The sequence below is a fragment of the Piliocolobus tephrosceles genome, chromosome 4 (genome assembly GCF_002776525.5).
Source record: "Piliocolobus tephrosceles isolate RC106 chromosome 4, ASM277652v3, whole genome shotgun sequence".
NCBI classification, from domain to species: Eukaryota; Metazoa; Chordata; class Mammalia; order Primates; family Cercopithecidae; genus Piliocolobus; species Piliocolobus tephrosceles.
In genome coordinates, this window is record NC_045437.1 from 74135751 (window position 1) to 74163375 (window position 27625).

A 27625-nucleotide genomic window follows, 5' to 3' on the forward strand; every position below is an offset into this window, starting at 1 on the left:
AACACAACTATTATACATGTTAGCAAGGAAGTACAGAATAATGTACATTTTCAAGTAGTTTCACCAATAACAAAAACTTTGGATTAAATCCTTACCTTCCACTAAAAATAAAACATTCCTGGTAGGTACCTGATACTTAAACATTTATCATATTTGTTTCTCAAATACAGGTTCTCCTTGATATACTGTTATAACTCCCACCCAAATTTTAAAGTCATACACTTCTTTTAAACTATCAAGAATATTTCTGAGAACACAAACAAACCAACCCTCAAATCACCAGACATGACACCCTGACTTTGGGCAAAAAAAGACTCCAGATACGTATTTCATCAGAGGCCAATTTTAATTTCTACTAAATGTTACTAATGATCAGTTTTAAAATTTTTAGAAAAGATGTATTAATTTTAAAGGTGTTTAACATAAAATTCCCTAAAACCTCTTCCCACACAATAGTCAATTATTAGATCACTATAGTTTCTTACCTGTAGTCATCTAACTGTACCAGAAACCGTACAATATCACGATGAGCTTTTAGTACAAGCAGTTCAGTGTAAGGATTCTGGGTTTGTTCTTCACCTATTGTCTGTAAAGGAGATTTCTTGTATTGGAAAAAAAAAAAAGCAATAAACAAAAGACAAAAAAAGAGAGAAAATGATGTGTAAGACCATATGGGAATACAACTGCATGGTATACATCTGAGAACACAAGATTTTTAAAAGCTTTAAGATATCATGTTCTAATACTAAATTATTTCTCCTTATATCAACTAAATAACTACCAATTCCACATAAAACACTTCTCCTCCCACAAATTCGAATCATGAATTTCAGTATTTTCAAATCACAATAAATTTACAAAAGGGTGAATTTTATTTTATGTAAATTGCATCCTATTAAACCTCACTTTAAAAAAATTAACGGGCCAAGCCAACTCAGCATTTCAGAAAGCGTGTTTCTCAGTTAAAATGCGGCAGAAACTAAACTGCACATCAAAGACATAAAATAGTGAAACAGTGCCTCATCCATTACAAGCATTCAATATGTGTTTGCTAAATGAATAAAGGAAGGCATGAAATCGACTCTGGATTTCTCAAACTTGAGGCTGGCATTTTTGGGCCAGATAATTTTTTTTTTTTTCCCACACCACCACACCTAGCTAATTTTTGTATTTTCAGTAGAGACAGGGTTTCGCCATGTTGGCCAGGCTGGTCTTGAACTCCTGCCCTCAAGTGATCCGCCCGCCTCGGCCTCCCAAAGTGCTGGGAATACAGGAGTGAGGCACTGCTCCCGGCCCAGATAATTCTTTGTTGTTGAGGGCTGTCCTGTGCATTGTAGGATATTTAGCAACATTCGTGGTCTATACACATTAGATGCCAGTAGAACTGCCGCTCTGCAAGGCATGGCAATCAAATTGTCTCCAGACATTGCCAAATGTCTCCTGCGGGGCAAAAATCACCCCAGTTGAGAACCACTGCTTAAACGAGAAGCCTGGATACAAATTTCTTGCATAAATTAGGGAAAATCATAGGTTCTGATAATGTACAAATTCACAGCAGTTATACAACTGAATTTACCTTCATATGAAGAAATCTATAAATTTAAAACATGCATAAATGTCTTCCAAAAAAAAAAAATCACCACAAAGCATTAATTTTGTATTTATTCTGTCTTCCTTCTAGCAGAGGTTGTGGTGAGAAATTTGAAAACTGTATAAACTGCTTCCCCTCCAATGAAAACTTGCCAGGAATGGGAGAACTGGTTAATCAAATTACATGATTCACCAAAGAACCAGGTTAAAACAGAATTATCCAAAATGTCGTATATACCATGTGTGGCTATTCAGTAATCCACAATTCTTCCACAATCTCAAGGATTTAGGATTAATCTGAGATAAGAAATTTTTAAAAACAGACAATACCGTCAACTGCAAACACATGAGGAAGTTAAAACTGAGTAGACTGCCTACTCTCAACAATCCAATTTCTTACTTTTAACAATCTAAACAAATACTTCCTATGAGAAATAAAATGGAATTCACAAATTCTGTTTGTGTGGCATAGGAAATAAATTCCGGACCTCAAAATTTTCAAGACTGCAAAAATTATTTTATTCACATTTCAAATGTAAATCTCATTACACACGGTCTGTTCAAATAAGGGCCCACGAAGAGTGTGTGACTATGAAACCAAAAACAACAGTTAATTAGAAAATCATGTTCTTGACCTTGAAGCCAATTATTACTTTTTAAAAATAATTATATCCTTTTTTGGTTCTTGGATAAGTAAATTAATTTTATATTCCCTGAGCAAGGATCAGCTGACACCAGGAAGAGGCACCAATTCAAACCAAAAGTGGAAAGCTGCGGTCACAACTCGTTCGTTTCTAGGTAAACTGGATACTTTTTAAGTGGAAATGAAGATAGTTTCGGTAGCCAGAAGCCCTAAGTTGTCACAGGTCCCAACAGGACTGCAGACCCTGAGCCAGGGTCTCACGATTCGGCTAGCCGTGGGATGGGGCCGGGGGTCTGCAACTCCAGGGTGCGTTTGGGGGCCAGCCGGGTCCGAGGAGCCCCGGCTCGCGCGCCCTCCGCCCCCACCGGCGTGAGGACTGCGAACTGAACTAACTCAGCATCCAGCCCCGCCTCCGCCCGGGTCCCCGCGGTCGGAACCCAGGGAGGCCGAACCGGAACGAAGCCGACCCTCCAGCAAGCTCGGAGGGCGCAGGGCAGACCCACCCGGGGTTTACCTCGGCCAGTCCCTGCGGTTCTCGGCCTCCCCCGATCAGCCATCGCAACATCCGGGCAGCGGCGGCCTCTCGCCCGGTCCAGCCCGTCTGCCAGAACTCCGTTCCGGGCTGGGCCTCCTCCTTCCTCCCCGGCTGCAGCGCAACTGAGACGCTAATAACTTCCCGCCCCAGATCAGCCCACCGTCCGAAGCAATGCAGACCACAGTTGAGGGAGAATTTTTGTCCCGAAAGCGCTTCCGTACCCAGCCACAGAGGCTTGGTTTGGGCAATCACTTGGGAGCGGCGGCCGAAGGCGGGGACGGCTGCGGCGACGGCGGGGCGCGCGCTGCTCCGAGTGAGCACGCGCGGGGGCGCCGCCGGGTGGCGCACGGAGCTTAGGTAGCTCGAGCGGCCCCTGGTGGACGCGCGCGGAGCAGCAACTAGACGCCGGCGAGCAAGCGCGCACCAAGAATAGTCCCCCCTCCCTGTGACATGGCTTTAGTATCCTCCACTTCCTGGGGTACCAGGAAACCTCCCCCGCTTTCCCAGGAGCTGGCTGAAGAAGGTGTACCGCAGTAGACTTCTGCATCCAGCAAATCCAGTGGCTTATGTGTACAGCAAAATAAATCTGGCTAACATTTACTGTGTGCTATATAGTACAGCTACTGTGCTGAAGCTTTACCTAAATCCTCATGGTAAACCTATATCCTCTATTTTACACATCAAGAAACTGAAGCTGTGAACGATTAGGTAATTTGTCTAAAGATAACAGCTAGGAAGTGACTGCATTGGTAGTGTTCTTGACTGTATGCTATACTAACAGAATCTCCCTCAAGAATAGAAAGCAGTTCGTATACCTTTTTTGACTACTACATTTTCTTAGGTAGTCAAAGGGCTGTGGTTCTCTATGCTGACTGCATATCAGAATTACCTGGGTAGGTTTTGAAAATGTAGATTCCTGGTTTCCACCTCAGACTCATTAAAATAATCTTTGTGGTTGGAACGTAGGAATCAGGGTTTTGGGAACATTCCTCAGGTGATTCTGATGAGTAGCAAGATCTGAAAATCGCTGGTCTAGGAACTACTTATACATATCATGTTTGCAAAAGTGTAAATATATATATTTGCATGTGTATTTGTTAGGTTCAAATAATCCTCCTAGCAGTAAATTGTTGTAGGGAACCTACAAATGTCCCAACGAATGCATTAATTCAGCAAACATGTGTTGGACACAGATGCACTAGAGAAGCAGAAAGGAATCACATAAAATGCTGCTCTGGAGGGACAAGGCAGAATATCCCAGTCACCAATAAGAGAGAGCCATATATTCCACTTTAAGGTAAGTTAGTCGTGAGCAGCTGCACAAACTTACAGTCCCTCTGGGAACTGGGATCTCCTATAATTCATCTTTGTATTCCTTTGAGTGCACTCGGCAAGAACACACTCCCAAGGATCAGGAGCATGTTGCCTTCTGTGTGCTAGCCCCAAATTGCAGTCTGCATACAGTTGAAGACAGACCAAAACAGAGACTATCCCCTGGGAAAGAGGGACTTATCTTTAGTAAAACAAAGCCCAGAGACATCAGGAATTCAGTTCTGGAAGGAATATCTTCAAGTGAGACAATGTGGTTGCCCAAATAGCCTAAATTGTATCCTCCTGATTATCCACATTCTTTAGGGTTTGCTTCATGCTCTTTAGGGTTTGCCCCCTGCCACATTACTCTGATGTAAGGAACATTCTGCTGATCCTTTAAAGCACTGGTCCAGGGGTGAACACTTCCTCCCTTCATTCCTCTTAGGACAGCTAAGAAAGAACATTCACAAGATTAGTATATTATTGTGCACACAATGTATAAAGATGTCATTTGTGGCATCAATAGAAAGGGTGGGGGTGGAGCAATATAGGAGCAGAGTTTTTGTATGCTATTGAAGTTACATTGGTATAAATTAAAATGAGATTGTTATAACGCTAGGATGTTAAATGTAATTCTGATGGTAAACACAAAAATACCTGTAAAATATACGTAAATGGAAATGATCAGGGAATCAAAACATTTACTACAAAAAATAAGCTAAACACAAAAGATGGCACTAATAGAGGAAATGAGGTACAAACAACTATAAAGCATATAGAAAACAAATAGCAAAATAGAAATTCCTCTTTATCAGTAATTACTTTAAATATAAATAGACTAAACTGTCCAAAGAAAAGGCAGATTGACAAAAAACCCAAACTCTAGAACCCAACTATATGCTATCTATGAAAGACTGACTTTAGATCAAAGACACAAATAGATCAAAAGGGAAAGAACAGAAAAAGATATTCTATGCAAATAGTAACCAAAAGAGAACTGGAGCGGCTGTACTAATATCTGACAAAACAGACTTTAAATCAAAAAAGTTTCCAAAGACAAACAGAAACATTATATTATATATTAATAAAATAGTCAATATAGCAAGAAGATATAACAATTATAAACATTTACACACCTAATAATAGACCCTCAAAATTTATGAAGCAAAACTTGACAGAATTGAAGAGAGATATAGTTCTACAACAATGGTAGCAGACTTCATTTGCCCACTTTCGATAATAGATAGAACAACCAGACAGAAGATAAAGAAATAGAGGACATAAACAAACACAATAAACTAATTACATCTAACACATATAAAGGACATGCTACCCAACAATATCAGCATAAACGTTCATCTCAAGTACATGTAGGACATTCTCTTGGACCACATCATATGTTAGGCCACAAAATAAGTCTCAATCGATTTTAAAAGATAGATATCTCACGAATTACCTTCTCTGACCACAACAGGAATCAGTGAGAGAAGTAAAACTGGAAAATTCACAAATATGTTGAAATTAAAGAAAACACTCAAACAACCAATGAGTCACACGCAAAAGCAGCACAAAATAAATTATAAAATACCTAGAGACAAAAACACAACATGACAGAACTTATAGGATGCAGTAAAAGCAGTAAAGGGAAATTTATAGGTATATATGTCTACTTTAAAAAAGAAAATCTAAAATCAATAACCTGACTTTATACCATAAGGAACTTGAAGTAGAAGAGCAAATGAAACCCAAAACTAGTAGGAGGAAGGAAATAATAAGAATTAGAGCAGAGATAAACAAGATAGAGAATAGAAAAAATAGAGCAAATCAATGAAACCAAAAGTTGGTATTTTGCAAAGATCAACAAAATTTAAAAACCTTTAGCTGAACTGACAAAGGAAAAAAGAGAAAATGCAAATAACTAAAATTGAAAATGACAGTGGAGACATTACTACTGACTTTACAGAGAGAAAAGGGACTATGTGACTACTATGAACAATTATACACAAACAAATTAGATAACCTAGAAGATATGAATAAATTCCTTGAAATACACAAGTTATTTAAATGTACTCAAAAATAAATGGAAAATATTAACAGACCTATAACAAGTAAAGAGATTGGAACAGTATTCAAAAACCTCCCAAAAAAGTGGAGTCCTGAACCAGATGGCTTTACTGATGAATTTACCAAACATTTAAAGAAGAATTCACATTAATCTTTCTCAAATTCTTCCAAAAAGTGAAGAGGAAACACTTTTTAACTCCTTATACAAGGCCAGCATTACCCTGATACCAAAGCCAGATAAAAACATCACAAGAAGAGAAAATTACAGGCCAATGTCCCTTATGACTATAAAGGAATAAATATTTGACATAATATTATCACATTAAATCCAACAGCATATTAACAAGTATTATTTACTATGACCAAGTAAGATTTATTCCAGGAATGGAAGAGTGATTCAACATAAGAAAATCAACCAATGTAATACATCACATTAACAAAACAAACGAAGATAACCACAGGATCATCTCAATTAATGCAGAAAGGCATTTTACAAAATCCAACACCCTTTTATAATAAAACTCTCAGAAAACCAGAAATAGAGGGGAAATTCCTCAATATGATAAAAAGTAATTATGAAAAACCCATGGTTAACATCACATTCAATGGTGAAAGACTGAAAGCTTCTCCCCTAAGATCAGAAACAAAATAAAGATGTCCTCTTTGACCACACTCTTCAACACTGTATTGGAAGTTCTTGCCAGAGCTAGTACACAAAAAGAAGTAAAAAGCATCCAAATTGGAAAGGAAGAGGTAAAGCTCTATTTGCAGATGATATGACCCTATATATAGAAAATCCTGAAGAATCCACACAAAAGGTATAGAGATAGTAAATAAATTCAGCTAAGTGGTACTAGATTAATACAAAAAAATTAGTGTTATTCCTACTTGCCAGCAATGAACAATCCAAAAGGAAACTAATAAAACAATTCCATTTACAATAGCATCTAAAATAATTAAATACATAGGAATAAATCTAACCCTGGAGGCAAAAGACTTCTATACTGAAAACTACAAAACATTGCTGAAAGAAATTAAAGAGTACCTAAATAAATAAAAAGACATCCAAGCTCTTGGATAGAAAGACTTAACATTGTTAAGATATCAATATTTCCCAAAACAATCTCCAGATTCAATGCAATCTCCATCAAAATTTCAATAATCTTGTTCCTAAAAATGGAAAAATAATCCTCAAATTTATATGGAATTGCAAGAGGTCCCAAATAGCCAAAATAATCTTGAAAAAGAAGATAAAGTTGGAGGACTCACACTTCCCAACTGTGGAACTTACTACGAAGTTAAGGTAATAGTACTGACACAAGGACAGATATGTAAACCAATGGAATAGAACAGAGAGCCTAGAGAAAAACTCTCACATATATGGTCAATTTTTTTGACAAGTGTACTAAGACCATCCAATGGGGAAAGGACAATCTTTTCAACAAATGGTACTAGGAAAACTGGATATCTACACATAAAAGAATGAACTTGGATCCTTATCTTATACTGCACACAAGTATTACGATAGTCAAATACCTAAACTTAAAAGCTAAGTTGTAAAACTCTTAGAAGAAAAAAAATTGGAGGGGAAAATCTTCATGACATTAAATTTGGCAAAATTTAGTGGCTGTGACACCAAATGCACAGACAACAAAAGAAAAAATAAACCAATTTGACTTCATCAAAATTAAGAACTTTCATGCATCAAAGGATACTCTTAAGAAAATGAAAACCTAGAGAATGGGAGAAAATATTTGCAAATCACACATCTGATAAGGAAGTGATACCTATAATATATAAATATCTCCTACAACTCAACAACAACAACAAGAAACAACCCTAATAAAACTGGGCAAAGGACTTGAGTAGACATTTCTCCAAGGAAGGTATATGAATGGCCATTCCCTTATGCACCTGAGAAGAAGCTTAACATCATTAGTCATTAGAAAAATGCAAATCAAAACCACAGTGGCATGCCATTTCACACATATTAGGATGCCTATAACTGTTTTCAGATGGAAAATAAGTATTGATAGGGATATGGAGAAATTGGAGTCCTTGTGCATTGCTAATAGAAACGTAAAATGGAGCAGCCACTGTGAAAAATCGTTTAGCAGACCCTCGAAAGTTAAACATACAACTACCATATGACCCAGCAAGTCCATCTCTAGGCGTATATCTACAAGAAATGAAAGCAAGGACTCAACAGATATTTGGGCCAATGTTGACATCACCACTATTCACAATAGCCAAAAGGTGGAGACAACCCAAATGTCCATCCACAGAGGAATGGATAAATAAAATGTAACATACACATATAGTGAAATATTACTTAGGCAAAAGGAATTAATTTTTAAATATATTCTGCAGCATAGATGGACCTTGAAAACATTATGTTAAGTGAAATAAACCAAATACAGAAGAATAAATATTGTATGATTCCACTAATATGAAATACTTAGAATAGATAAATTCATAGAGACAGAAAATAGAATAGAGGTTACCAGGGATGGGAGAGGGGGAAATAGGGAGTTATTATTGAATGAGTACAGAGTTTATGTTAAGACCGATGAAAAAAATTTGTGTATAGATAGTGGTGATGATTATACAATATTGTGAATGTATTTAATGCCACTGAATTGTACAATTACAAATGGTTAAAATGACATATTAGTATGTTTTACCACAATAAAAGAGATAAACAGACCAATGGGATAGAATAGAGTACCAAAATAAAACCACATATATATGGACAACTGATTTTTTTTACAAAAGTGTAAAGGCAATCAGTATAGAAAGACTTTTGAAAAAGTCTTTTTGTTAATGGTGCTAGACAATTTGGTATCCATATCCAAATAAATGTACTTCAATTTATATCTCATTCCATATGCAAAATACAGGATTAATCATAGGCATAAATGTAAAACCTAAATCTATAAAACTCCTAGAATAAAACATGGAAAGGCCAGTCATGGTGGCTCAAGCCTATAATACCAGCACTTTGGGAGGCTGAGGTGGGAGGATTGCTTGAGCCCAGCAGTTCAAGATCAGACTGGCAACATAGTGAGACCTCATATCTACAAAAAGTTTTAAAATTAACCCAGTGTGGCGGCAGGTGTCTGTGGTTCCAGTTACTTAGGAGGCTGAGGCAATACGATCACTTAAGCTCAGGAGCTAGAGGCTGCAGTAAGCCATGTTCATGCCACTGTACTTCAGCCTGGGTAACAGAGTGAGACCCCGTCAAAAAAAAAAAAAAAAAAAAAAGGAAAAAAGGAAAAACCTTTGTGACTTTTTAAAGATTTGATCTCAAAAGCACAATCCATAAAATTAAAAATTGATAAATTGTACTACATCAAAATTAACACTTCTGTTCTTTAAAAGACACTGTTAAGAGAATAAAAAATAAGCCATAGACTAGGGAAATATTTCCAAATTATGTAGGTGATAAAGGACTTGTCTCCAGAATATATAAAGAACCCTGAAAACTTAATAAAAGTCCAGTTCTGAGTGAGATAGGATAAACACACATCACCCTTTCTCTGCAATTGAACAAAACTATAAACTTTGAACAAAATAGATGATGTAACTCTTTGAGGACTCTGGAAAAGGTGGATTGGGGAAGAATACCAGAATTCAAATTACCAGCAAGTCAGCATTTCTTTTTTCTTCAGCAGCTTCCCCAGCCTGAATCCAGTGCAACCTCAAATCTGGAAAGGAGCACTGTGGTACAGAAAGAGAAAGGTGTACCTTCTAGTTGTGGCTTCTAGTTGTGGCTGGAACTGCAGGAAGAGGAACTCCCAAAGCTTAGAGAGAATGCAGGAATCCTCTGGGTCTTTTCCTATCCTTTTTGTCCATTCTCTCATGCCTCAGACTCCAAGATATCCCACAGCAATGGTGGCAGCTGTTACAGTGGCTACCAACAGGAGACTGCAGGAGCCAAAACTCTAAGGGAAGGGAGACTTCCTCTCCATTCAGTGGAGCTCATGCTGCAAAACAGTGTATCCAAACCCAGACCTGCTTTTTCCCATTTTTCTACCCTTCCACTAACTGGCACCAGAGGTGGAGCAATTATGAAAGTGGGTGGTTTCCAAAAAGGGAAACTCCAAAGAAACAGAAAGTACCAGAGAGAGAGTGCAAATAGAAGAGTTCAGGAAAGCAACCCCAATTAGTTTTATATGAACATCTAGGCTCACCTTCCTTATCTTCATATGCAAGGCTCTTAACCTAATTAGTGTACCAAAGACTTTGAAAACTGAACTAATAGAATTCTGCCCAGGTCCAAGACTAATTAATAGGTGGGACAAATACAGATAACACTGTAAAGGCATTAAAACTGAACAAACATTGGAGCCACAGCTCACAGAAGGTGAATTAAAACTTGTGCCTAACCTAGTCAGGTTAATTGCTTGTTAAAAGAAAAATACCAACAGTCTCCATAGGACTTAAAACCAAATTTCATAGTGTCATATTCCAAAGGTCTAGGAGTATAAGCCCAAATTACTTGGCATATGGAGAAGCACAAAAGTCTCAGCTCACATGGAAAAATACAATCAACAGTTGCCAATGACAAAACTACAGATGTTGGAATTACCTGACAAAGACTTTAAAACATATTATAAAAATGTTTGCATGGCAATTATAAACACTCTTGAAACAAACATTAAAACACAATGTATCAGCAAAGAAATAGAACATACAAAATAGAACCAAATGGAAAATTTTAAATTTAACATATAATAACTAAAATTTAAAACTCAGTGGATGAACTAGTAGCAGAATGGAGATGACAGAGGCAAGAGTCAGTGAACTTAAATGGAGAAAATCAATAAAACCAAAAGCTGGTGTTTAAAAAGATCAATGAAATTAATAAGCCTCTAGCAAGACTGACAAAGAAAAAAAATAAAAGATAAAAATTAGCAGTATAAGGCATGAAAGCAGGGATATTACTTAGGCCCCACAGACATTAAAAGGATTATAAGAGAGTATTATAAACAACCCTACACACAAAAATTTAACAACTGATGAAATGGAGCAATTTCTCAAATATCACAAATTATCAAAATCTGTTCAAGCTCAAATAGGTAACCTAAGTAGTCCCATAACCATTTACAAATTGAATTCATAGTATAAAGTGTTCTTAAAAAGCAATCTTAAGGTTCAGATAGCAAATCATAATGAAAATCCCAGCAGGATTTCTTGTAGCTAGACAAGCTGCTTCTAACATGTATAAGGAAGGGCAGACGAACTAGAATGTGCTGTGAGACATTACATTAAAAACCAAAAAAGACACTAAAATCTTTAAAATTTGAACCTTGTAGTCCCTGCTCTCAAGAAACATATTTCAGGAGGTGGCAAGATGGCCGAATAGGAACAGCTCTGGTCTGCAGCTCCCAGCATGATCGACACAGAAGACAGGTGATTTCTGCATTTCCAAATGAAGTACCTGGTTCATCTCATTGGGACTGCTTGGACAGTGGGTGCAGCCTAATAGGGCAAGCCAAAGCAGGGCAAGGCATCACCTCACCCAGGAAGTGCAAGGGGTCGGGGGATTTCCCTTTCCTAGCCAAGGGAAGTCATAATAGACTGTACCTGGAAAAATGGGACACTGCTGCCCAAATACTGTGCTTTTCCCAAGGTCTTAGCAACTGGCAGACAAGCAGATTCTCTCCCATTCCTGGCTCAGTGGACCCCACGCCCACAGAGCCTTGCTCACTGCTAGCACAGCAGTCTGAGATTGAACTGCAAGGCAGCAGCCTGGCTGGGATAGGTGCATCCACCATTGCTGAGGCTTGAGTAGGTAAACAAAGCAGCCAGGAAGCTCAAACTGGGCAGAGCCCACCACAGCTCAGCAAGGCCTACCACCTTTATAGACTTCACCTCTATGGGCTGGGCATAGCTGAACAAAAGGCAGCAGACAACTTCTGCAGACTTAAATGTCCCTGTCTGATAGCTCTGAAGAGAGCAGTGGTTCTCTCAGCACAGCGTTTGAGCTCTGAGAACAGACAGACTGCCTCCTCAAGAGGGTCCCTGACCCCTGTGTAGCCTAACTGGGAGACACCTCCCAGTAGGGGCCAACAGACACCTCATATAGATGGTTGCCCCTTTGGAATGAAGCTTCCAGAGGAAGGATCAGGCAGCAATATTTGCTGTTCTGCAATATTTGCTGCTCTGCAGCCTCTGCTGGTGATACCCAGGCAAACAAGGTCTGAAGTGGACCTCCAGCAAACTTCAACAGACCTGCAGCTGAGGGACCTGACTGTTAGAAGGAAAGCTAACAAACAGAAAGGAATAGCATCAACATCAAAAAGGACATCTACACCAAAACCCCATCGGTAGGTCATCAACATCAAAGACCAAAGGTAGACAAAACCACAAAGATGGGGAGAAACCAGAACAGAAAAACTGAAAATTCTAAAAACCAGAGCACCTCTTCTCCTCCAAAGGATCACAGCTGCTCGCCACCAGTAGAACAAAGCTGGATGGAGAATGACTTTGATGAGTTGACAGAAGTAGTCTTCAGAAGGTTGGTAATAAACTCCTCCAAGCTAAAGGAGCGTGTTCAAACCCATGGCAAGGAAGCTAAAAACCATGAAGAAAGGTTAGATGAATGGCTAACTAGAATAAGCAGTGTGGAGAAGACCTTAAATGACCTGATGGAGCTGAAAACCATAGCACAAGAACTTCGTGATGCATGCACAAGCTTCAATAGCTGATTCGATCAAGTGGAAGGAAGGGTATCAGTGATTGAAGATCAAATTAATGAAATAAAGTGAGAAGAAAAGGTTAGAGAAAAAAGAGTAAAAAGAAATGACCACAGCCTCCAAGAAATATGGGACTATATGAAAAGAACAAATCTACGTTAGATAGGTGTACCTGAAGGTGATGGGGAGAATGGAACCAAGATGGAAAACACTCTTCAGGATATTATCCAGGAGAACTTCCCCAACCTAGCAAGGCAGGCCAACATTCAAATTCAGAAAAACAGAGGACACCACAAAGATATTCCTCAAGAAGAGCAACCCAAATACACATAATTGTCAGATTCACCAAGGTTGAAATGAAGGAAAAAATGTTAAGGGCAGCCAAACAGAAAGGTCCAGTTACCCGCAAAGGGAAGCCCATCAGACTAGCAGCAGATCTCTTGGCAGAAACTCTATAAGCCAGAAGAGAGCAGGGGCCAATATTCAACATTCTTAAAGAAAATAATTTCCAACCCAGAATTTCATACCCAGAATTTCAAGTGAAGGAGAAATAAAATCCTTTACAGACAGACAAATGCTGAGAGATTTTTGTCACCACCAGGCCTACCTTAAAAGAGCTCCTGAAGGAAGCAGTAAACATGGAAGAAACAACCGGTACCAACCACTGCAAAAACATGCCAAATTGTAAAGACCATCGATTCTATGAAGAAACTGCATCAATTAACAGGAAAAGTAACCAGCTAACATCATAATAACAGGATCGTATTAGCACAAAACAATATTAACCTTAAATGCAAACAGGCCAAATGCCCGAATTAAAAGACACAGACCGGCAAATTGGATAACGAGTCAAGACCCATCAGTGTGCTATATTCAGGAGATCCATATCACATGCAGAGACACACATAGGCTCAAAATAAAGGGATGGAGGAAGATCTACCAAGCAAATGGAAAGAAAAAAAAAAGCAGGGGTTGCAGTCCTAGTCTCTGACAATACAGACTTTAAACCCACAAAGATCAGAAGAGACAAAGAAAGCCATTACATAATGGTAAAGGGATCAATTCAACAAGAAGAGCTAACTATCCTAAATATATATGTACCCAATACAGCAGCACCCAGATTCATAAAGCAAGTTCTTAGAGACCTACAAAGAGACTTAGACTCCCACACAATAATAATGGGAGACTTCAACACCCCACTGTCAATATTAGACAGATCAGCAAGACAGAAGGTTAACAAGGATATCCAGGACTTGAACTCAGCTCTGCACCAAGCAGACCTAACAGACATCTACAGAACTCTCCACCCAAAATCAACAGAATATACTTTCTTCTCAGTACCACATTGCACTTATTCCAAAATTGACCACATAGTTGGAAGTAAAGCACTCCTTAGCAAATGTAAGAGACGAGAAATCACAACAAACTGTCTCTCAGACCACAGTGCAATCAAATTAGAACTCAGGATTAAGAAACTCACTCAAAACTGCACAACTACATGGAAACTGAACAACCTGCTTCTGAATGACTACTGGTTAAATAATGAAATGAAGGGAGAAATAAAGATGTTCTTTGAAACCAATGAGAGCAAAGACACAACATACCAGAATCTCTGGGACACATTTAAAGCAGTGTGTAGAGGGAAATTTATAGCACTAAATGCCCACAAGAGAAAGCAGGACAGATCTAAAATAGACACCCTAACATCACAATTAAAAGAACTAGAGAAGCAAGAACAAACAAATTCAAAAGCTAGCCGCAGGCAAGAAATAACTAAGAGCAGAACTGAAGGAGACAGAGACACAAAAAACCCTTCAAAAGATCAATGAATCCACGAGCTGGTTTTTTGAAAAGATCAACAAAATTGATAGACCACTAGCAAGACTAATAAAGAAGAAAAGAGAAAAGAATCAAATAGACGCAATAAAAAATGATAAAGGAGATATCACCACTGATCCCACAGAAATACAAACTACCATCAGAGAATACTATAAACACCTCTATGCAAATAAACTAGAAAACCCAGAAAAATGGATAAATTCCTGGACACATACACCCTCCCAAGACTAAACCAGGAAGAAGTTGAATCTCTGAGAGATCAATAACAGGCTCTGAAATTGAGGCAATAATTAATAGCCTACCAACCAAAGAAAGTACAGGACCAGATGGATTCACAGCCGAATTCTAACAGAGGTACAAAGAGGAGCTGGTACCATTCCTTCTGAAGCTATTCCAATCAACAGAAAAAGAGGGAATCCTCCTTAACTCATTTTATGAGGTCAGCATCATCCTGATACCAAAGCCTGGCAGAGACATAACAAAAAAGAGAATTTTAGACCGATATCTCTGATGAGCATCGATGCAAAAATCCTCAATAAAATACTGGCAAACTGAATCCAACAGCACATGAAAAAGCTTATCCACCACAATCAAGTGGGCTTCATCCCTGGGATGCAAGGCTGGTTTGACATATGCAAATCAAAAAAAGTAATCCATCACACAAACAGAACCAAAGACAAAAACCACATGATTATCTCAATAGATGCAGAAAAGGCCTTCGACAAAATTCAACAGCACTTCATGCTAAAAACTCTCAATAAACTGGGTATCGATGGAACGTATCTCAAAATAATAAGAGCTATTTATGACAAACCCACAGCCAATATCATACTGAATGGGCAAAAACTGGAAGCATTTCCTTTGAAAAGCAACACAAGACAAGGATGCTCTCTCTCACCACTCCTATTCAACATAGTGTTGGAAGTTCTGGTCAGGGCAATCAGGCAGGAGAAAGAAATAAAGGGAATTCAATTAGGAAAAGCGGAAGTCAAATTGTCCCTGTTTGCAGATGACATGATTGTATATTTATAAAACCCCATCGTCTAAGCCCAAAATCTCTTTAAGCTGAAAAGCAACTTCAGCAAAGTGTCTCAGGATACAAAATCAATGTGCAAAAATCACAAGCATTCCTATACACCAATAACAGACAATCAGAGAGCCAAATCATGAGTGAACTCCCATTTACCATTGCTACAAACAGAATAAAATACATAGGAATCCAACTTACAAGGAATGTGAAGGACCTCTTCAAGGAGAACTACAAACCACTGTTCAACGAAATAAAAGAGGACACAAACAAATGGAAGAACATTTCATGCTCGTGGATGGGAAGAATCCATATCATGAAAACAGCCATACTGCCCAAGGTAATTTATAGATTCAGTGCCATCCCCATCAAGCTACCAATGACTTTTTTGTCAGAATTGGAAAAACTACTGTAAAGTTAATATAGAACCAAAAAACAGCCCACATTGCCAAGACAATCCTAAGCAAAAAGAACAAAGCTGGAGGCATCATGCTACCTGACTTCAAACTATACTACAAGGCTACAGTAACCAAAACAGCATGGTACTGGTACAAAAACAGACGTATAGAACAATGGAACAGAACACAGGCCTCAGATATAACACTACACATCTACAACCATCTGATCTTTGACGAATCTGACAAAAACAAGAAATGTGGAAAGGATTCCCTATTTAATAAATGGTGCAGGGAAAACTGGCTAGCCATATGTAGAAAGCTGAAACTGGATCTCTTCCTTACACCTTATACAACAATTAATTCCAGATGGATTAAAGACTTAAATGTTATACCTAAAACCATAAAAACCCTAGAAGAAAACCTAGGCAATACCATTCAGGACATAGGCATGGGCAAGGACTTCATGACTAAAACACCAAAAGCAATGGCAACAAAAACCAAAATTGACAAATGGGATCTAACTAAACTAAAGAGCTTCTACACGGCAAAAGAAACTACCATCAGAGTGAACAGCCAACCTACAGATTGGGAGAAAATTTTTGCAATCTATCCATCTGACGAAGGGCTAATATCTAGAATCTACAAAGAATGCAAACAAACTTACAAGAAAAAAACAAACAGCCCCATCAAAAAGTGTGCAAAGGATATGAACAGACACTTCTCAAAAGAAGACATTTATGCAGCCAAAAGACACATGAAAAAATGCTCATCATCACTGGTCATCAGAGAAATGCAAATCGAAACCACAATGAGATACCATCTCATGCCAGTTAGAATGATGGTCATTTAAAAGTCAGGAAACAACAGATGCTGGAGAGGATGTGGAGAAATAGGAATGCCTTTACACTGTTGGTGGGAGTGTAAATTAGTTCAACCATTGTGGAAGACAATGTGGTGATTCCTCAAGGATCTAGAACTAGAAATACTATTTGACCTAGCAATCCCATTACTGAGTATATATACCCAAAGGATTATAAGTCATGCGACTATAAAGATATTTGCACAGGTATGTTTATTGCGGCACTATTCACAATAGCAAAGACTTGGAACCAACCCAAATGTCCATCAATGATAGACAGGATTAAGAAAATGTGGCACATATACACCATGGAATACTATGCTGCCATAAAAAAGGATGAGTTCATGTTCTTCGTAGGGACATGGATGAAGCTGGAAACCGTCATTGTCAGCAAACTATCACAAAGACAGAAAACCAAACACTGCATGTTCTCAGTCATAGGTGGGAACTGAACAACGAGAACACTTGGACACAGGATGGGGAATATCACACACTGGGGCCTGCCGGGGGTGGGGGTGCTGGGGAAGGGATAGTATTAGGAGAAATACCTAATGTAAATGACGAGTTGATGGGTACAGCAAACCAACATGGCACATGTATACTTATGTATCAAATCTGCATATTGTGCCATACCCTAGAACTTAAAGTATAATTTTAAAAAGGAAATATATTTTAGACTTTAGGATAACATTGTGTAAATTCTTGCATTTTAAGAAGAACAACGGAAGGGTAACAGATGAGCACATGCAAATTAGTAATGAGTAAACTGAAGGAGTAAGTTCTAAGGAGACCGAGCTTAAAAATAATCATCAGAGCTGGGCGCCGTGGCTCAAACCTGTAATCCCAGCACTTTGGGAGGCTGAGACGGGCGGATCACGAGGTCAGGAGATCGAGACCATCCTGGCTAACACGGTGAAACCCCGTCTCTACTAAAAAATACAAAAAACTAGCAGGGCGAGGTGGCGGGCGCCTGTAGTCCCAGCTACTGGGGAGGCTGAGGCGGGAGAATGGCATAAACCCGGGAGGCGGAGCTTGCAGTGAGCTGAGATCCGGCCACTGCACTCCAGCCTGGGTGACAGAGCAAGACTCCCTCTCCAAAAAAAAAAAAAAAAAAAAAAAAAAATCATCATAGTTCTGGAGATTATTTTCACAAGAATATGTGCATATTTAAAAAACTGACCTGTACACTTAAAAATTGAAAAGATGTCAAATTTAATATAGTATATATTTTACCAAAATTAAAAATAAAGCATAAATACACTGCCCCATCCATTTCCAGCACCAATACTGCTTCCAGAGGCAACCACTTTCAAAGCTGTAGCTGCTTCTTTGTAATTTGCCTTTATTTTTCTGACAAAATGCAATACTACTAAATCTTATACTTGTTCTCTCGTGTCGTCATTTTGCCATCTTTGATTTCTTATGTTAGATGAGCACTAATACTAAAAGCCTTCCCCACCAAGCCTTCACGTGAAACCTTCCTCACCTCATCGCCTACCTATATTGCCAATGTTCCTTTTCATTGCACTCTCAATATAGATATAACATATTTTTTGTCAGTCAATATTCAGTGTTTACAGTGTTATGGCTGTGATATTAGGTGGAAAATGTTATTCACTATTGAGTCAAATATAGTCATAGAATTCCATTTCTTCTTCATGGTGTGACTAGGTATGGATCTCTCTAAGTTAATTCTACTTAGAGTTTATTATTGCATAATTTTTAATGAAATTTAGGAAGTTTCAGCCATTATTTCTTCAAATATTTTTCCTGCTCCTTCCTCTGTTCTGCATTTGGAATTCCTACTGCATGTATGCTGGTGTGCTTAATGGTGTCTCACATTTTTCTGAGGTTCTGTCCAGTTTTCTTCATTCTTCTTTCTCTTTATTCATTGGCTTACATAACCTCTATCAATCTGTGCTCAAGTATACTGATTCTTTCAGCCAGTTCAAATCTACTGAGCCTGTCCAGTGAATTTTTTATTTTGGTTATTTCACTTTTTTACTTCAAATTTCCATTGGTTCTCTTACAAAAATGTCTTTTCTTTTCTTTTCTTTTCTTTTCCTTTTCTTTTCTTTTTGAGACAGGGTCTTCCTCTGTCACCCGGGCTGGAGTGTGCAGTAACACAGTCACAGCTCACTGCAACCTCGACCACTCAGGCTCAAGTGATCCTCCACCTCAGGCTCCCAGGTAGCTGGGACTACAGGCACACAACACCAAGCCCAGCTAAGTTTTTGTAGAGACAGGGTTTCTCCATGTTGCCCAGACTGATCTCGAACTCCTGGGCTCAAGTGATTGACCTGTCTGGGTCTCCCAAAGTGCTGGGATGGCAGGCATGAGCCACCTCACCTGGCCCTTTTATAAAAATGTCTATGTTTTTATTGGTATTCTTTATTTGATTAGACATTGTCATCATAGCATCTTTTACTTCTGCACACATGGTTTTAGTTCTTTGAACATATTTATAATGGCGTTTTGAAGTCTTCATCTATTAAATCCAGTATCTGGACCCTCTCACTGGCAGTTCTGTTGCCTGCTTTTTCTTCTTGTGTACGTGTCACACCTTCCTGTTTCATTGCTTGTGTCACGATTATTTGTTGCTATTGAAAACTGAACATTTTTGGTAATATATTGTTTGACACTAGATACTTATTTCCTCCCTTGTCTGGAGCTTGTTTATGTTGTTGTTTGCTTGTGTACTTAGTAGCTTGGCTAAACTATTTTAGTGGTCTGTTTCTCTCCCCCCACAGTGTGAAGCTTCTGTACTCATCACAGAGTGCAGCCTTGAGCATGGGGCGGTCACCCTGGAATGACTGATCTTAGTAGGGCTCTCTTTGTTTATCTGATTTCTCTTTAAAACCTTCTGCCCCATTTTTTGGTCTCCACTAACTGCTGGTTGATTGTTTTAGACAATGTCCTGTGGTATAAATGGTTCTGTAGTCTGAGCCAATTAAATTCAGGCAGGGATCGTTTTTGAGGCTAGTGTTTGAGGTTTGTTCTGTCCCCAGGAGAACTCTTCTTAACTGTCCCTTTCTCTGGGTGAACTAGCTGGCCTATGATTTAGCTTATCGCTCTCAATATAATCTTTCAATCAACTGCACCAATAATAGAAAATACCAGCTTAATTTTATTGCTGGAGACCTCCCTCATCAAGACTTCTGACTTGCTGCTTCTATCTGAACTGGTTGTTTTCTAGATCTGATACACAGCTGTCACCCTGGGGTTTCCTTTGCCATCTTCCTGAGAATTTCCTGGAATTCCCCTTTGAATTCCCTGAAATGAAGGGGTCCCAGCAATTACATTCCTAGGTATATAACCAAGAGAAACAAAAACATATATTTACACAGAAACTTGTACATGTATGTTTATAGCATAATTCGTAATACTCAAAAGGGGAAAGAATTCAAATTTATAAGCAAAATGTTGTATAACCATACAATAGAATATTATGCCATAAAAAGGAATACAGTACTGACACATGCTGTGACATTGATGACCATTGAAAACATTATGCGAAGTGAAAGAAGGCAGTCACAAGAGACCACATGCTGTGATTTCATTCATATGAAAGTCCAGAATAGGGAAATCTATAGAGACAGAAAGTGGATTAGTGGTTGCTTAGGGGTGGGTAAAGAGGTAACAGGGCAATGGCAGCTAAAAGATGTAAGGTTTCTTCTTGAGGTGATGAAAACCTAAAATTGACTGTGGTAATAGTTTCACATATCTGTAAATATGTTAAAAACCATGAAATGGTATACTTTAAATGGGTAGATTATATGATATGTGATTTATATTTCAACAAAGCTGATTTTAAAATTCAGGCCATTAAGATATTTATTGGCAACCTGAAGTTGTCATTGAATCTTGCAACTCTACCATTATATGAGAGTAACTCTTTAACAGAACCTCTTGAGAAACTTCCCCTCATATCCATTGGCCAGGTTTGGATTCCCTTCCCCTTTCCTAAACTAATTGCTAGTATGGAACTGAGATCACCAGGTGTATTAGTCCATTTCCACACTGCTGATAAAGACATACCCGAGACTGGGCAATTTACAAAAGAAAGAGGTTTATTGGACTTACTGTTCCATATGACTGGGGAGGCCTCCCAATCATGGCAGAAGGCAAGAAGGAACAAGTCACATCTTACGTGGATGGCAGCAGGCAAAGAGAGAGCTTGTGCAGAGAAACTCCGGTTTTTAAAACCATCAGATCTCATGAGACCCATTCACTATCACAAGAACAGCATGGAAAAGACCCACCCCTATGATTCAGTCATCTCCCACCAGGTCCCTCCCACAACACATGGGAATTATGGGAGCTACAAGATGAGATTCAGGTGGGGACGCAGAGCCAAACCGTATCACCAGGATTACATTAGATTAATCATGACTTAACGAACTAGGAAATGAGTGAATACATAAATAAAATCATGGTTCTGCCCAACAAGAATGAAGGGAGGATTGGCTATTGGGTGGATCAGCAATAGTGTCTGCTGCACACTTGCTTAGTGTTTTCAGGTTTCCATCCCTTTCCACTATCCTAATTTTTCCTCACAACCACCCTATGAAGTTAGCAGGAGAAACAGCTACGTTTTTGAGATGATGAAAATGAATCTCAAAAATGTAAAGTATCTTAGCAATGGTTATACTGTTATATTGCCTGTTAAGTAATGGAGCCAGGACTTGAATCTAGGTTTTTCTGACTCCAAATTCAATTTTTTTTTTTTTTTTGAGATGGAGTCTCACTCTGTCTCCCAGGCTGGAGTGCAGTGGTGCGATCTCAGCTCACTGCAACCTCCGCCTCCCAGGTTCAAGCAATTCTCCTGCTTCAGCCTCCCAGGCAGCTGGGATTACAGGCACACACCACCACACCCAGCTTTTTTTTTTTTTTCTTTTTTAGTAGACCAACAGTTGCACCATGTTGGTCAGCTGGTCTCAAACTCCTAACCTCAGGTGATCCACTTGCCTTGGCCTCCCAAAGTGCTGGGGTTACAGGAGTGAGCCACCACACCCAGCCCAAATTCAATTTTTAAAATTAGAATTAAAAAAAAACTATGTCCCTACAAATACAATTTCTATTAACAAAGTGTTACTTATTATGATTTTTAGGACTCTGCACTGAAAGATCCTCCAGATCACAATTCTTATTTAAAGCTTTCTCTTACTTTCCCCTCTAACAAATACAACCAGTGCACTCTCTCCAGTTGACGTCTTTTCAATATAGTCCACTACACCAATAGACTATCCTGTGCTCTTATTCAAATAATTGTTCTGCTAAGGATTGCACATTCATACTAATGAGTTTGTTGTAGATTTTGTGGAATTAAGCAGAATGCAGTAGAATTTTAAATTAATTTATCTGTCTTTAATGACTTTTCATTCATAATTATAGTATTTGTAATGAGTGCATTCATGATGACAGAAATCCACCATAACATATTCCATTGTCTGAATTAGCTTCAGACCCTTATTTAATGACTTATTAATCAACCACAGTCAGCCAACAGTGTATCACATTAAATCTGTGAACAACGCAGGCAAAGAATTTTTCTTTTCTCTGTATGTAACCGGTGGAGCAATGTTTAACAATATGAATCTGTTCAAACATCCATCCACAGTTCTATTACATCTGCAGTTCTATTAGTAAAGGTCGGCCTAGGTTAGTTCACTGTCAGCAGCCAGAAAGGTACAAGAATAGATGAGCTTAATTGCTGTATTGTTACTATCACTATGACTATTTAGAATGCTGGTAAGACTTCCAAGATACTAAATCTCCATTAAGGTTACCAAGAAGCATTAGTTAAGTTTGGATTCTTACCGAGAGCCACCCTAGTTATTAATACTACAGATGAGCACATGTAAGACACTTCCTAAACCAGTAATCGGTAATGTATATTATAATTACTTTACCACCTATTCTACTTCTACCATCCTTAGGATTTAAGCAGTTTATCAATGAATATAATATCCCATTGGGCATTCATAGCCAGTATCTATAGATACAGAACACCAATATTATGCCTTTATCTAGATAAAGTATGAAAATGCTAAAATAAATGTATAATTTTTTTAGCTTACTTGTGTATGGAGACCAAGGATTTTCAACCTTGCTGCACACTGGAATCACCTGGAGAACATTACAAAATATTCATGCCTGGCTTCCACCCAGAAGCTAATGTAATTGGCATAGGGAGCTGCCTGGACACAGCTTTTTAAGTTTCCCAGAGGATTGTAATGTGCCCCGCAAAGTTAAGAAAAGCCCTGGTCTGTAATTATATGGGGTGAGCAAGAGAGAGAGAGAGAGAGTGTGTGTGTGTGTGTGTGTGTGTGTGTGTGTGTGTGTGTGATGGGGCAGTCAGGAAGACTGGGTGAGAAATTAAGTCTTTGGACATAAAATTGGTCAGGCAGGGCTGAGGGAGGTGGCTCACGCCTGTAATCCCGGCACTTTGGGAGGACAAGGCAGGCAGATCACAAGGTCAAGAGATCAAGACCATCCTGGCCAACATGGTGAAACACTGTCTCTACTAAAAATACAAAAAATTAGCCAGGTGTAGTGGCGCACACTTATAGTCCCAGCTACTCAGGAGGCTGAGGCAGGAGAATCGCTTGAACCTGCGAGGCGGAGGTTGCAGTGAGCAGAGATTGTGCCACTGCACTGCAGCCTGGCCACAGACCAAGATTCCGTCTCAAAAAATTGGTCAGGTGGGACCTCAACTTTCCTGGTAGGAAAATGATGTTTAAAATTCTGAGCATTGAAATCAAATTAATATATAAATGCATTATTTTATTTGGTACTCACATATTTTATTCTTCTTACAAGTTAAACATGTTTCAAGTACTAAGGTTTCAAAGATGCCTTTTCTCTTAGGGAGTCTTAAGCAGCAATGGAAATATTCTGATTAAGACAGAATGAAAAGGCTTATCATTTTCCCTACCTGACTGAAATCTAGAATGTTAATTTAAATTATTATGATTTAGTTCCACAGATGCTAAAATACACTTAAGTAATTGACATATTTTGAACATACATGGTTTTGTTTCACCTTCATATTCTTGGGGTAAACTATATGGCACATGTACTTTCTAATTCTTGTACTTCTGTACATAGTTTCTTGCGTTAACCTCTGTTTAATGAACTTTTGTAAAGATTCCTGAGCCTAATTAATAGATTTTAGTGTCTTATTACTGCTTGGCACTCTGTAGGTCTGTGCACCTGCCAATGAAACTTGAATTCTTCAGTGGCATGGCCTTTCTTATTGTTGCTAGTGGTCAGCATTTACTAGATAACTAAATTAGCGCTTAAACTGAAAAAGAAAAATCTATAATGCGTCTTCTTCCTAGGGTAGAAAATAACAGCAGAAGAATTCACAACAGTCTAGATGCATTGCCATAGCCACAGATCCTGTCTTTTTTTCCAATTAGCAAAGGGTTTCCCTGGGAACTAAATTACTATTCCTCATTCATCCATCTGCTTCCTTCCTCCTTGCATTCAGGGAAAGTATAAAAGTTACTTTGCACACAATACTAGACATGACATGAAGTTGCCAAGAGTTTTCTAAACCAGCCCTTTAAAAGGGCTAGTATACCTTTTTTCCTTTATTAAAATTTAAACATGTTTTAACAGAACAATTTCCAAAAACAGTTAATCATTTCCACATAGCATTTGCCAGCTTTTAAGCCTGCTTTTTAAATGTTCGTGAGCCCAACTTATTTTTCTAGGTCCTTTGACTACAGAAGACCCTCTGAACAGTAAAAAGAAGAAGAAAAAACACTTTCCTGCTCCACTTTTCAACTTGGAGTAGCCAAATTCTAATACCCTATGCATATGTCCACAGAGGGCTTTTCTTAGTCAAAAACTGCATAATCGAACATTTATTTTTCTTCTTTTGCTTTATAAAAAACTGTAATTTTTTTCCTTCTTTGTACTCTAAGAGTCAAAGCTTCCCTACATGTGTTATGCTGATCATTTTGTTACTCAAACAGAAAAAAAACAGCATTTCTTTAAAACATTTTTCATACAAGTAATTATAGCACATTATATAGAATTAGGGAAATATATGGACGAGAAATCAACTAAAATTTTACCACCTTTTAAATAATTCTTAGCATTTTGATGTATTCCCACCAGTCTTTTTTTTTCTATATACCTATATCCACACATAATCATATTGCAGATTCATTTTTCTACATGTGTTTTCCAGTTACTATAGTCTAGAGATCTTCCATGGTAATGTATAGTGTTCATATCCATTTTTCTCATTAACTTCTTTCCATTCTTTAAGTCTTAGTGCAAAGGTCACATCTTTAAGTAGCAATGCCTGTCTTAACATCTCAGACTAGGTCAGGTTCCCTTGTTATTCGCTTTTAGAGAATCATGTTCCTTTCTCATACAGCAATAACCGTAAGTGTAATGATTTCATCATCTGTCTCCCTCATAAGGTATAAGCTCTATGAGAACCAAGACCATGTCTACCTACTTTTGCTTGTCATTATGTAACCTGAACAAACCCTGGAACATAGTAGACACTCACATTTGATAAACAGAGTAGTGGTCACTTAATGATAGGGATACGTTCTGAGAAATGTGTCATCAGGTGATTATGTCATTGTGCCATTGTAGAGGGTACTTACACAACCTAGATGGTATAGTCTACTACACACCTAGACTATATGGTCTAGCCCGTTGCTCCTAGTCTACAAATCCATTCAGCATGTTACTGTACTGAATACTGTAGGCAACTGTAACACAGTGGTAAGTATTTGTGTATCTAAACATAAAAAAGGTACAGTAAAGATGCAATATTAAAGATTTTTAAAAGGGTCTACTTGTATAGAGCACTTACCATGAATGTAGCCTCAAGGACTAGAAGTTGCTCTGGGTGAGTCAGTGAGTGAGAGGTGAGTGAATGTGAAGGCCTAGGACATTACTGTCCACTCCAGTAGACTTTACAAACACTGTATACTTAGGTTACACTAAATTTATTTTAAATTTTTTTCTTCAATCATAAATTAACCTTAGCTTATAATTTTTTTACTTTATCAAGTTTCTAATTTTTAAAATGTTTTGACTGTTTTAATAATACATCTTAAAACATACATTGTAAACTGTAAGCTTTTTTCTATCTTTAGAGTTTTCTATTTTTATTGTTTTACTTTTTAAATGTTTTTGTTAAAAATCAAGACACGAACATACACACCAGCCTAGGCCTCCACAGGGTCAGGATCATCAATATCACTATCTTTCACCTCCGTATCTTGTCCCATCAGGAGGCTGTCAGGGGCAAACTGTCATCCACTAAGACAACAATGCCTTTTTCTGGAAAATTTCCTGAAGGATCAGCCTGAGGCTGTTTTATAGTTAACATTTTTTTTTTTTATAAGTAGAAGGAATACACTCTAAAATAACAATAGAAAGAAGAGCATAGTAAATGTATAAAGCAGTAACATCATTATTCTTATCAAGTATTATATAGGGTACATATTATATATGCTCTACTTTTATATGACTGCTTTGTTTACACCAGCATGCCCACAAACACGTGAGTCATGCATTGCACTTTGACATCACTAGGCAATGGGAATTTTCATCTCCACTATAATCTTTTGGAACCACCATCATATATGCAGTCTGTCACTGACCAAAAAAAATCATTAGGCAGTATATGATTATATTTATTGAGATACCATTGTATACCAACACATAAATTTTTTAAATGAGTAAATAAATAACCCTCATTTTCAATGGTCATTTGATAATCTATTCAATATATATGATTATACCTTACTTAGCCAGTCCCTATATTGGACATTTAGATTGTTTCCAATTTGTCAACATTATTAATAATGCCTCAGTGAGTATATTTGTGCATGTAACATTTTAGTATTCACAATTTTTTTTAGAATTGTTTACCAGAAACAGAATTTCTGGATCAAAAGGCAAATATCTTCTTATGGCTCTTGATACATAGTTTCAAATTGCTCTTCAAGTTATGTTGTGACAAGCAGTGAAATGGTAGGCCAGTTTCCTTTTTCTATCTGTTTTGGGAACTTAAAAATGTTTTTGTTAAGTTACTACTAGATAAAGAATAATTTATTGTTTTGATTTGCATTTTTAGTTATAGGCTGGATATTTTTCTTATGTTTATTATTTGCATTTCTACAAACTGTGTGTAACCGTACCCTTTCTAATACTGTCATGATGCTTCTAAGCTGAGAGGATGGACAAAATGAATGTAGTAAATAATGCATGAATATATTATATAAAAATTCATTTTAAAACATATACTTTTTCAGTAACTAATCAATAAATGAATGTGCATTTCCCATAGCAATTATATCCAAGGAGAAGAGATTTAGCTGCAAGTTGTAGAAAATCCAAAATAAGAGTGCCATAATAGAAGTTGATTTCTCCCTTCTAGGGAGATAGTTCCTAGGTAATAGTCCAGGGCTGTTTTAGCACTCCATGGTGCAAGGGACTTTGGCTTCTTCCCTATAGCTTTACTCTGTGGCCTCTGTATTATGACCGAAGACAACAGCACCTTTGTTCAGACAGCAGAATTGATGAAGGAATGAAAAGAAGAGGCAAATGGTGTGTGCCACTTGTCTCTTAAGACTGTTTTCCAGCCAGGTGTGGTGGCTCACGCCTGTAATCCCAGC

At 38.0% G+C, this 27625-nt stretch overlaps 1 protein-coding gene across 6 annotated transcripts in view; it reads right to left on the minus strand.

Moving 5' to 3' along the window:
• The window catches only part of WDR41 (WD repeat domain 41), a 48760-nt gene extending 45599 nt beyond the window's left edge, over nt 1-3161 (minus strand). For all 6 annotated transcript variants that reach the window (XR_002732156.1, XM_023214912.1, XM_023214910.1 and 3 more), the window contains exons 1-2: nt 2748-3161; nt 486-601 (exon numbers count right to left, since the gene is read on the minus strand). Coding sequence is in view for 5 of the 6 variants with exons in the window: in XM_023214912.1 (XP_023070680.1) it covers nt 486-601; nt 2748-2798 (167 nt within the window). In the remaining variant the exon portion in view is untranslated. The remainder of the gene's footprint in view (nt 1-485; nt 602-2747) is intronic.
• Between the last annotated feature and the right edge of the window lie 24464 nt (nt 3162-27625).